This window comes from Trichomycterus rosablanca, chromosome 4 (assembly GCF_030014385.1).
Source record: "Trichomycterus rosablanca isolate fTriRos1 chromosome 4, fTriRos1.hap1, whole genome shotgun sequence".
NCBI lineage: Eukaryota > Metazoa > Chordata > Actinopteri > Siluriformes > Trichomycteridae > Trichomycterus > Trichomycterus rosablanca.
This window is the reverse complement of record NC_085991.1, coordinates 5,055,629-5,068,592: the sequence shown is the minus strand read 5'-3', so window position 1 is coordinate 5,068,592 and position 12,964 is coordinate 5,055,629. Positions and strand designations below refer to the sequence as shown.

Genomic DNA, 12,964 nt, shown 5'->3' with positions numbered 1-12,964 from the left:
TCTGTGTGGAATTTGCATGTTCTCCCTGTGTCCGCGTGTGTCCGGTTTTCTCCCACAGACATGCAAGTGAAGTGACTTGGAGACACTAAATTGTCCACGACTGTGTTTTATATAACCTTGTGAAATGAGTAACCACCGTTCCTGTCATGAATGTAACCAAAGTGTAAAACATGACGTTAAAATCCAAATAAATAAACAAACAAACAAACCTCCAGGAGCTCCGGTTTCCTCCCACAGTCAAAAAACATGCAAGTGAGGTGAACTGGAAATTGTCCATGACTGTGTTTGACATTAAAAACTTGTGTTACGAGTGACTACCTGTCCTGTCATGAATGTAACCAAGAGTGTAAAACATGACGTTAAAATCCTAATAAAGAAATAAATAATAAATATTGCACGTGGACATTTGTTGACATTGTTGACATTGATGTTTTTTGTTTCAACTAGAATAATGTCAACTTATGTTTAAATATTCAACTTTTTAGTCAAACTGTTATGCTGGTTGTAGTGGGTGGCACGGTGGGTAGCACTGTCGCATCACAGCAAGAAGGTCCTGGGTTCGATCCCCAGGTGAGGTGGTCCAGGTTCTTTCTGTCTGGAGTTTGCATGTTCTCCCCGTGTCTGTGTGGGTTTACTCCGGGAGCTCTGGTTTCCTCCTACAGTCTAAAAACAAGTCAAGTCAACTTTATTTATATAGCGCTTTTTACAATAGACATTGTCTCAAAGCAACTTTACAAAATCCAGGACCAACAGATACAAAAACCCCTGATGAGCAAGCCGAGGGCGACAAGTGATGCAAGTGAGGTAAACTGGAGATACAAAATTGTCCATGACTGTGTTTGACATTAAAAACTTGTGTTATGAGTGACTACCTGTCTTGTCATGAATGTAACCAAAGTGTAAAACATGACGTTAAAATCCTAATAACTAAAGAAATAATAAATATTGCACGTGGACATTTGTTGACGTTATTGACATTGACTTTTGTCATTCCAACTAGAATGATGTCAACTTATGTTTAAAGATTCAACTTTTTACTCAAACTGTTATGCTGGTTATATGATTTGTGGTAAACAAAACCAACTTTATTAGATTTAAGAAAATAAAAACACGAACAAGTTTACTTGCACATTTTTGCATCTTGCCTCAAGCTAGGAGATTGAAGCAGCGATGTTGCTATGGTAACACGATTTCAACGTCATATCCGTTGATTTAAATCCCTGCAGCTCTGAGGTGTTTCTCTGAGGTAAAAGAAAGAGGCTGGATGGGAGTTTGGTTCCCTCGGTGAGTCGGTCGGTTAGTGAGGGGAGATAAACTGTGTGGAACTGAGTAAGTTCTGAGTGCTCTGGGTGTGGAGAGGGACTTCTGGAAGCTGTTGGAGAACTGTTATGTTAATACGGTAGTATGGCTGAGTCGGGCAGTCCGAGTCTTTTACACGCTGGTCGGATCGGTTCCAGTCGCCATGAGAAGAGTTTGGGACTGCTCGCCATCAAATTCGTCTCTCTGCTCCAGGAGAGTCAGGACGGCATCCTAGATCTGAAAGTGGTAAACTTTTTATTCATTTTATCTCTTAAAAGAAGTTTTAAGTCAGAAGAGGCAAACTTTAAATGTCTGTCAGGTAGTTAACGGTGTTCCGCACAAACACAATACCTACAGGTGACACACAGTTAACATTTATCATTAAGCTGTGAAAACTGAAGTCAAACTTCAGTTGTTAAATATATCTGTGAAGACAAAAGTCGCAGCTGTAATTATTTGCTGTATTGGTCTGGTTATCATTAATATAAAGGGATTAAATGTGTCTGTATGGAACACCAGTGTGATGTACGGAACACTGTGATTTTACAGTTTACATAAAGTGTGTGTGTGTGTGTGTGTGTGTGTGTGTGTGTGTGTGTGTGTGTGTGTGTGTGTGTGTGTGTGTGTGTGTGTGTGTGTGTGTGTGTGTTACTTCTCACACACTGGCAAATTAAATTGGAAATCATCAGATTTTAGCTGCATATAATTAAAGTCATTAGTAATAAGAGTTTAAATTGACAGATTAGTGTGATCTCAAATTAATTTTGACATGACTGTCAGAGACCTTGTAAAATATATATATATATATATGTATATATATATACTGTATATATATATATATATACAGTGTATCACAAAAGTGAGTACACCCCTCACATTTCTGCAAATATTTCATTATATCTTTTCATGGGACAACACTATAGACATGAAACTTGGATATAACTTAGAGTAGTCAGTGTACAGCTTGTATAGCAGTGTAGATTTACTGTCTTCTGAAAATAACTCAACACACAGCCATTAATGTCTAAATAGCTGGCAACATAAGTGAGTACACCCCACAGTGAACATGTCCAAATTGTGCCCAAATGTGTCGTTGTCCCTCCCTGGTGTCATGTGTCAAGGTCCCAGGTGTAAATGGGGAGCAGGACTGTTAAATTTGGTGTTTTGGGTACAATTCTCTCATACTGGCCACTGGATATTCAACATGGCACCTCATGGCAAAGAACTCTCTGAGGATGTGAGAAATAGAATTGTTGCTCTCCACAAAGATGGCCTGGGCTATAAGAAGATTGCTAACACCCTGAAACTGAGCTACAGCATGGTGGCCAAGGTCATACAGCGGTTTTCCAGGACAGGTTCCACTCGGAACAGGCTTCGCCAGGGTCGACCAAAGAAGTTGAGTCCACGTGTTCGGCGTCATATCCAGAGGTTGGCTTTAAATAATAGACACATGAGTGCTGCCAGCATTGCTGCAGAGGTTGAAGACGTGGGAGGTCAGCCTGTCAGTGCTCAGACCATACGCCGCACACTGCATCAACTCGGTCTGCATGGTCGTCATCCCAGAAGGAAGCTGACGCACAAGAAAGCCCGCAAACAGTTTGCTGAAGACAAGCAGTCCAAGAACATGGATTACTGGAATGCCCTGTGGTCTGACGAGACCAAGATAAACTTGTTTGGCTCAGATGGTGTCCAGCATGTGTGGCGGCGCCCTGGTGAGAAGTACCAAGACAACTGTATCTTGCCTACAGTCAAGCATGGTGGTGGTAGCATCATGGTCTTGGGCTGCATGAGTGTTGCTGGCACTGGGGAGCTGCAGTTCATTGAGGGAAACATGAATTCCAACATGTACTGTGACATTCTGAAACAGAGCATGATCCCCTCCCTTCCAAAACTGGGCCTCATGGCAGTTTTCCAACAGGATAACGACCCCAAACACAACCTACAAGATGACAACTGCCTTGCTGAGGAAGCTGAAGGTAAAGGTGATGGACTAAACCCAATTGAGCACCTGTGGCGCATCCTCAAGTGGAAGGTGGAGGAGTTCAAGGTGTCTAACATCCACCAGCTCCGTGATGTCATCATGGAGGAGTGGAAGAGGATTCCAGTAGCAAACTGTGCAGCTCTGGTGAATTCCATGCCCAGGAGGGTTAAGGCAGTGCTGGATAATAATGGTGGTCACACAAAATATTGACACTTTGGGCACAATTTGGACATGTTCACTGTGGGGTGTACTCACTTATGTTGCCAGCCATTTAGACATTAATGGCTGTGTGTTGAGTTATTTTCAGAAGACAGTAAATCTACACTGCTATACAAGTTGTACACTGACTACTCTAAGTTATATCCAAGTTTTATTTCTATAGTGTTGTCCCATGAAAAGATATAATAAAATATTTGCAGAAATGTGAGGGGTGTACTCACTTTTGTGATACACTGTATATATATATATATATATATATATATATATATATATATATATATATATATATATATATATATTAGAGGAGATACCTTTAAACATTACATATAATGTAATTTTATTTAGCCACAATGGGTCTCATCATTAATGTTTTGTATTAATGTAGTTTCATCTTATACAGTCCAATTACACCATGTGGCAAAAAGAATTGGTTGATAGTTGATAATCCTCCTATTCATTACGTTTAGGTGTTTATATAAAATCAATAAAAAGCTGCACTCAGCATTGTGGCCGTAGTTTGGGGAAGGTCCTTTCTTTTTACAGCATGATCATGTCCCTGTGCACAGAGCCATGAGGACATGGTTCGACAGGTTTGGTGTGGAGAAATTCCAGCAGCCCACACAGAGCTCTGAGCTCAACCTCACTGCACACCTCTGGGATTAATTAAAACGCTGATTGAAAACCAGGCCGACAACAGTGCATGATGTCACAAATGCTCTTTAAACTGAATCTGAATACATTTCCATAGATACTTTCCGAAAGTGAAAAGACTTAGAAGAGAAGAGTTGTGGCTGTCACATGGTTTTGGATCTAAATGTAAAATACAGTTACAGGTCCTACTTCTGTGTGGATGAAATTATCGCTTCATATCCGGGTGCTCAGGTGGCACGCTGGTCAAATACGCTACCACTACTGCTGAGATCCAGGGTTTGGATCTCAGCAGTGATGTCTGCCAGTTGGGCGTCTGCACAGATCTGATTGTTTGATGTTTGAGGAAGGGGTTGGCCAAACAGTCTAGTATTGGGAGGTGCACTTGTCAGCCACTCTCGGTGCCCATCACAAGAATGGATATAAATAGGAGGGTGTCAAATCAGGTAAGCTGACCAGAATGTTCTGCTGTGGAGACCCCTAAATACAGGAGCAGCGGAAAGAAAAAAACAAAAGAAAAATAAATAAATAGTTTCCTATTTGATCCAGCACTGGTCTAGCATTTTAGTCCTGTTGTCCCTGATACTGATATTTTTAATAGATCAGTACATTTCTACTTGCTAATTAATATTGCCTAAATTGTTTATTGCAAAACACCCTATTATAGGAAATTCATACATACACACCTGCTATACCTACACATATGGGGCAAAGACGGTTACTTATTAGAGTGCTGAACAGCTAGGTAGGCTCATTTCAGCATTAGGAATTAGTAAATTAAGTTTTAAGATCCCTCTTGCAGTGAGGAAAGCTTTCCTGCTGTGCCGCAAACCTCCCCACCTTCTGCTTTTGTCCTGAAGGCCTTCTCAGTCTAATCACTAATCCCTCTGTAATGTTCACACCAGGTGCTCTTGTTCTGCCAGCTGTTTCTGTTGGTGAAATGTGAACCGGGTTTGTTCTTCTGATCCTAGGCTGCAGAGAGTCTGGCGGTCAGGCAGAAGAGAAGAATCTACGACATTACTAATGTTCTAGAAGGAATTGGGCTCATCGAGAAAAAGACTAAAAACACCATTCAATGGAAGTGAGTAAAAAAAGGTTGTGCATTGTCATCATTCGGGCTCTGAGTAAAAGTAAAAATGTGAAGCCGTTGCCTTTGATTTGGTTAATATTTAATTTGATTTGGTTTCTTACCGCACACATTAAGGTGAATCAGAAACAACAACAACAAAAATGATTGCTGAGCAGTATTCCCCACAGACCTTACACATACCTAGTGGTGCAGTCAGACCTTTGGTAATGCTGACATGTATGGTAATATATTGATATTTAAAAATTCTAAATTTTAGAGATATTCTTGATATGTACACACTGTACTTGAACATGTTTTCCCCTGTAATAAATCAAATAATAAAATGTGACTGTCCGTATATTTGGCAGCAGTATAACTTATGTATGGGGAAACAATGCTGTGGGACATGGGGAGTTGAGACTGGACATGATTTTCAAAATTATTTTTTACTGTTTTATTATATTGGTGTTGGTAAGTTAACTAACACACAGGAATAATGCGTAGACTGAACCTAGAGAACCTGACTGATGCCAAACAGAACAATAAAAAACATCAGTGTTTCTGTGGTACTGTTGGGTGTCTGAGGATCCAGGATCCCAGTTTATTTAAAGCTCCAATTACTGACTTTGTAAGACTTGGCACATCTAAATTTCTTACAACTTCCAAATTCCTTCCAAAACATGACTTAAGGTAAACTGGATTCTCTAAATCTAAAGAATTTCTAAATCTAAATCTAAATCTTTCTCTCTTAAAAAGGTGCAAGTGAATTAAAATTCTTGTTTTAATGCATTTTATAAAATGTCCCAACTCTTCTGGAAATGTGGTTTGTACTTCTCTCAGAAACAGATCACTGCTGCCTATTAAAACCTGCTTTATTATTCTTATCAGAGGAGAGAGTTCTGGGTGCCAGCCTCAGGAGATCCTGGAGCGAGTGGAACTGCTAAGAGCTCAGATAGCAGAACTGGAAAGGCAGGAACGGGAACTTGACATGCAGAAAGCGTGTCTGCAGCAGAGCATCAAACACCTACAAGAAAATCCCGGCAACCGCAGATATCCTTTCAGTTACGCTTTTCTACTCACATAGGTGCGAAGGGTATTATTTTGGCTCTGGTGGTTACAAGACAAACTACAGCAGTATAAGTGACACTGTAAGATGCAAAACTTGTTTGTATTTATGAGTAGTCAAGATTACGGTGCACTGAAAGGTTTCTGTGGGGAGGGGGGGGGGCATATCTATAGTGTGAATACAGCATATAGCAACATTCTTGTTAGCTTGGTGAGCTCAAATAAGATTTATGTACAGACTTCAGGCTGGGTGGAGTGTAAGTTGGTGCAACAATTTCCATCTGCATTTAGCTTGAGCGAGCAGTCACTCAAGCATGACTGAGCACCTGAAGCTTCAGTGAATTTTATTGCACCTAAATCCTTGATGGATTATCTATTTCAGGTTTAAAGCTAATCAAGTCAGCAGCCAAACGACTTCTCTTTTAAATCACAGGACATTCACTATACCATTTGAAATGTGGGTATTTACACAAAAAATGCTCCAAGTGGTCTAAATGAAAGATCACTTCTAGCGCACAGCAATCCAGTTAGTTGCTGATTACTCTAAGCTACCACCGGCCAAAATCTAAACCTGGGCTGCTTTAAAGGATAGTAAAGTTTAGTTCAATTAGAAGGGCTAAAATTGAGACAAAAAATTTGCAGACTTCAAAAGCAGAACAGCAGATAATTATTGATTTTTTTTTTTTAAATGATAATAAATAAAGAAGTAAAAAAACAACACCTTTTTTTTACCACATCCATGCAAAATCAGTTTTTTTTGTATTATTTTAAAACCATTTCTTTACATAAAATGAACATAAATATGTTAAATATATAATTCCAGGGGACATGGGAAACTCCAGCTCCCTATCCCTGTATGAACAACAGCTAAACGTTGTTTATATAGCCGCACAGCCCAGCCGGATGGCAGAGCTGAGATTCGATATGATGTATTCGAAATCCCAGCTCTGGTGTGCTAGCGTATTTTACCACTGCGCCCCCTGAGCGGCGGACATAGGCAACTCTAATGTACCTCCAGCCCCCCTTTTGTTCCTTACTCAATTTTAGTCTTTATTGTTCGATTCCCAATTGATATTTCTTAGATAAAATAAAAGTTGCTCAAATATTTTTAGTCAAGTGAAGTACAAATACACAAATGTACTTATGGTAGTGCACTGATTTGCCATGTTGTTTAGTATACCTGTATAATATTTGGAATGCAGCTGATAAATACTAAAGCGTTTTGACTAATCAGCATGTTCAGCGATACCTGCTGTGTCATTTTAAGTGCTTTCTGTTGAAAAAAAAATGCTGCTTTGTTACTCGAGACGGTTTACCTGCCTTGGACAATCGCATGAAATCCCCTTTTATTAATGACCTGAAAGATGTAGAATGGTATTGTAATCTTATCACCACACTTGATAAGTGTGGAAAAGACCAGCTAATTATAGGTTATCTGCCCAACGGTGGCTGTGCACAGTTGTTGTGTGTCCAGTTTTTCCAGTCCGGTTTGTAAAAATTTCTGCTTTGTACTAGATTTCCAGCCTGTTGCCCCACTACCAGTTCCTTTATCCACTGGTTTTGATTTTCTAAGACATGGCTTTGAACACTGTTGTCAAAATGTGGCTTTTTAAAGTTTGAAATATAGGTTTGTCATTTCTGTGTGGATTTTTATAGATATTAACGACTATATTTATTAAATTCTGTTTCTATTCCAGTTTAGTGTTCACACAGCCTCTGTTGTCTTTGTTGAGCACACTTACTGTATATTCCTTTACTCTGTGTACATATAACTATGTAATGCATGAGGATATATGTGACGTGTTTAGTGGAGACACCCTGCTGGCAGTAATGGCCCCTGCAGGGACACAGCTAGAAGTTCCTGTGCCTGAGGTGGTACGTAGCATCATTAAATTCAATACTGGACATGTTGATGTGTTTAAAATAACACAATGATTGTATATTTTTTAAAATAAAGTACGTTTACTTGCAAATCTTGAAAATCCTGCTTTTAGACTGGACCTCTGAAGTCTCACCTGGAGAGATAAAAAAACACGTAACCTAATAGTTGAGCAACACCTCGTATATCTCACTATTGTTGTTGCTTTGTATTCACCCTGTCAGTCTCAGAACGGACAGAAGAGATACCAGGTGAACCTGCGCAGCAGTTCGGCTCCCATCCAGGTTCTGCTGATCAACAGGGAGACGAGCGACTCCAGACCCGTGGTGTTCTCCGTGCCGCCTGTGGACGATGTGTGCGCCATGCCCACTCCACCCAGCACGCCTGCAAGCCTGCAGAAATTTTCTACACCAGAGCCCTGTGGTTTGGAGCTCAGCCGGTTTAAGAGCCCAGTGTCTGACCACCAGCTCACGCCCTCCTCTACTCCACCTGATGTTCATATGGGTACGGTATGATCGCCGAGGAACAGATGTGTCACCATTTATATTCTCAAGATACGGTCTAATTAAAATGTTTCCTGGTCCGATTTAATGTGTTGTAACGCACATTGTCAAATGTAACATTGTAAAAATACAATGTAAAATATGGCATGTGCAAAAAATATGCCATATTTTAATTTGTTCCCTGTAGTTAATGTATTGACCTAATATTACTTATATTACTAATATTTGCCTAAAACTGTATCACTTTGAATTATATACATTTGTCTGTTCTGTATTAATGTTCGATAACAGTCACTCACATTGGCTAGCAGTAATAAGTTGACTGGACTACTGGGATATGGCTCCAGAACTACTGGCACTTTTCATTAAGATCAGAACTAGTCAGTGGTTAATTATCTAAAATAACACATTAGTGTTATGCTTTCTCTCTAATGTTTAAAGATTTGAGTATGTTCAGTCTTTGTAATTTAATTTTGCTCCCCCCCCCCTCTCTCGTTTTAGAGTGCCACCCTGAATCTCCTGGCAGCCAGTGCTTGTTGATGCCGGAGACCCTTGTTGGCACAGAATCATCAGCACAGCAGCATGAAGATCTGGGAGGACAGGACATGCAATCAATGCTCGATGTGGGAAACCTGCTGCAGCTCAACAGTGTGGATCAAATGAAGGAAGAGAGAGAAGGTGAGTGGTGTCCACAAATTTTTGGCCATGTAGTGTGCATGAGAGTGGATTTTCTGTTGGGAAATGTGGTTTTAACTTAACTTTTATGTCTTCAAAGGTGTTGCTGACCTCATAGATGAGCTCATGTCATCTGATGGTAAGTTCCTTTCATTTGAATCTGTGTATACATCGATAACTTGAAACTCAACGTCAGTTGGTTCTAGGACTGGCGTTGAGTTTCAAGGTATTTTTTCCCATAAGGATGTATGGAATATCTGTTAATGCGTTCCATGGTCCCGTGGAACTGCATATATTTTAGGCTAATGTAAAATAATGAGGTTGTTTTTGACATGTATACACTGAAAATAACACAAATATAATATAAAAACACTGAAATAAAAAGCTGATTCTCACAGTTTATCAGAACCTCAAGCTGTAACACAAGTTTTAAAGTGAAACAGTGAGAAAAATCCAGATAAACACAGATACATGTGGAGCTTTCAGAGTGAATTTGACGGATATTCCACACAAATCGTCTCATATTCACACTTTGATGACGTACAGTGGTGTTAAAAAAAATAGCAGTGATTTTAAAAAAGCGAATAAAGCACAAAATCATTATAATAACTTTTATTTCCGTAAATGCAAATGCACTGAAAATACTACACTTTCAATTCTAAATCAAAACATTAACAATATTTTGCCAGAACAATTGTTTCTGAGATCTGTGTTGCATGGAGTCAACCAACTTCTGGCACCTCTGAACAGGTGTTCCAGTCCAGGATGATTAAACTACATTCCACAGTTCTTCTGCATTTTTGGTTTTTGCCTAAAAAAAACGTGTTTCAGATATCAGAACACAAGTTTTCTATGAGATTGAAGTCAGGGGATTGGGCTGGTCACTCTATTACCTCAATCTTGTTTGTCTGTAACCAAGATGTTTTGGGTCATTGTCATGTTGAAACACCCATTTTAAAAACATTTCTTCTTCGACATAGGGCAACATGATCTCCTCAAGTATTCTGATATATTTAAACTGATCCATGATCCCTCGTATGTGATAAATAGGCGTAACACCATGGTATGAGAAACATCCCATATCATCATTTTGTACCACCATGCTTTACTGTCTTCACAGTGAACTTTGGCTTGAATTCGGTGCTCGGGGGTCGTCTGACATACTGTCTACGGCCACTAGACCCAGAAAGAACAATTTTGCTTCCACCAGTGCACAAAATGTTGAGCCATTTCTCTTTGGACCAGTCAATGTGTTCTTGGCAAATGTTAACCCATTCAGGACACGTCTTTTTTCCTAACAACGGGACTTTGCAAGGAGTTCTTGCTGGTAAACTGGCTTCACTTAATCATCTTCTGTACTCACTGGTAACTTCAGATCTTCCTTGATCTCTCTGGAGGTGATCACTGGCTGAACCTTTGCCATTTTGGCTATTATTCGATCTTTTCGAACAGTAGTTCCATGCTTCCTTCTGCGTCTTTCAGGTTTTGGTTTTCACTTCAAGGCTTTTTAGATCATTTTAGATGAGCAGCCAATAATTTGCTGTACTTCTCTGTATGTTTTTCCCTCTACTATCAACTTTTTAATCAAAGTACACTGTTCATCAGGACAATGTCTGGAACAACCCATTTTACCCAGTATTTCAGAAGGAAATGTGCTATGACCAACCTGTGCAACATTTGCCACCCTTCTACCTTAAATAAGGGCCAAAATTGACACCCGTTCTTCTGCAGAATGAAGAACTTCACCAATTGAACTCCTCACTGCTATTATTTTGAACAAGCCCCTTTCAATCAATGCTTCGATTACTCAGAATGAGCGGCATGCATGTCCTAATTGTTGGGTTTGTTTTGTTTTCATTACTCTACTACACTTTCCAGTAAATTATTTGCTATGTAGAAATATCACTTCTACTAAAAACTGATTTATCAGGTTAATGGTGTTGGACTGCTATTTCTTTGAACACCACTGTATTACCGCAACACTCAAGCCAAGCTCTGAGCAAAGCGGCTGTTCATTGTTCATTTGAAATTAAATAAATACATTTTTAAAAAACAAACTGAACACGTTGAGTTTAAGGGCACAAATTTCTCGACGAAGGGCATTGCGTTTCAAAGATTTTGAGTTTAGGGGACGTTGAGTTACAAGGTATCACTGTATTTTACATTTTAGTATATTTTTCTCTACATTTCTCTAGATCAGTGGCACCTGGTTTTGTTACAAACAAATACTGAGGATGCCACGATTTAAAAAGTTAATGAAGTTGAGAAATGCTGCTCTAGATCCAGTAATGAAATGAAATTTCCAGCCATTCTTATAGTTTGTGTTGCTTTTATAAAGGGGGGGTTTAAGTAAGATGTCTTTACTCAAGAGGGTTTAAGTTTCAAGTATCCTCAGTCGAATCACTACCTAAATACACTCAGTATTGTTAAGTCTACTCACGTTTTACCTGCACTAATTTGCTTTTGTCTTTTCAGTGTTCCCCCTCCTGCGCCTCTCGCCCAACCCAGGTGTGGATTACAATTTCAACCTGGATGACAACGAGGGAGTGTGTGACCTTTTTGACGTACAGATCCTCAATTATTAAGAAAAAGTCCGGTCCTCTGGTAGGGATTCGGCACAACTGTTTTTCTTTTCCATGGTAACATTTCAGAGCACTGCCACCAACAAACGCCAGCGATGGCAATCAAAACAATTACCCAACGTTCCACTCACTCCACATTGTTTTGGGTTTAAGTTAATATTCAACCTCCTCAGTGGAATGTCTGGTTCTGGTTTACAGTGTACTGAGCTTAAACTTAATGCCAACAAGATTTCTATTTAAAGTTTAAATAGTGTTTCACATGAGAGTGGTGTACAGATTCAGTCATATAAATGACTCAAGCTTAGAGTGATCTAAAGGATTGCATCACCTTAACTAATCTACCTTTGTTTAGTAACTACTGAAACGTGCCTTATGATGCCCTTTTGTTTATATTTATTAATCTTTCAGCAGGAGTTAATAATAATATTTTGCGTGTGTACTGGTTTGGTTCATGTTTGTTTGAAGAATTGTGCTGCTGCCTTATTTCAGTTCTGGAAGTTGACTTCATTTTGAAAAGCTATTTAAAACGTTTTCTTTGTTTAATTATTTGCCTGGAGAAGAGTTGTACTTAATTTAAATGATCATTTCAGGTCTTTGTAAATGAGCGAATGTTAAGCTGTTTTTGGTGATCTATAGGTCTGTATTACTGACCAAACTCTTGTGCCTTTTGTAGCACTTTTGAAAAGTTTCTGTGTTTGTTTCTTTTCTAATCAGTAATATTTGGGTTTGTTTTGCACTTTTTATAAAAAAAAATCAAAAGTTTTATGTGGAAACCATATTTGTGCATGTTGTGATTTTTCTTATTAGTATTTGTGTTGCCAGTTTGAATATGAGCCGTGTGGATTAATCTGTACTCAGGTTTTCATTTACATGCTTTTACCACCGCGTTATCCTGCCCAGGGTCGCGTAGGCTTAGCTTCCATGGAATCACCAGGCGCAATGCAGGATGCCAATCCAGCCCCCCTAATAACCCGAGACGCCAGACAAAGACCAATCATGTCTGTATGTAGACACCCAACCGGCTGACGGCACCACTGGGGATTC

General features: G+C 39.4%; 1 protein-coding gene across 1 annotated transcript; it reads left to right on the top strand.

The window, feature by feature from the left end:
• The first annotated feature begins 1,246 nt into the window (after positions 1–1,246).
• Positions 1,247–12,696, top strand: e2f5 (E2F transcription factor 5). The gene is made up of 8 exons (XM_062992978.1): positions 1,247–1,545; positions 5,119–5,228; positions 6,105–6,270; positions 8,052–8,156; positions 8,385–8,664; positions 9,165–9,341; positions 9,439–9,477; positions 11,814–12,696. The coding sequence occupies exons 1-8, from the start codon at positions 1,405–1,407 to the stop codon at positions 11,921–11,923; spliced, it is 1,128 nt and encodes a 375-aa protein (XP_062849048.1). The 5' UTR covers positions 1,247–1,404; the 3' UTR covers positions 11,924–12,696.
• Positions 12,697–12,964: the final 268 nt, after the last annotated feature.

Bases quoted from the DNA above. Each gene is read 5' to 3' on its own strand.
- e2f5 (XM_062992978.1), top strand. From the start codon at position 1,405: ATGGCTGAGTCGGGCAGTCCGAGTCTTTTACACGCTGGTCGGATCGGT. The intron at 5,229-6,104 runs GTGAGTAAAAAA...TATTCTTATCAG, and splicing joins AAAAACACCATTCAATGGAA to AGGAGAGAGTTCTGGGTGCC. The intron at 8,157-8,384 runs GTACGTAGCATC...TCACCCTGTCAG, and splicing joins AAGTTCCTGTGCCTGAGGTG to TCTCAGAACGGACAGAAGAG.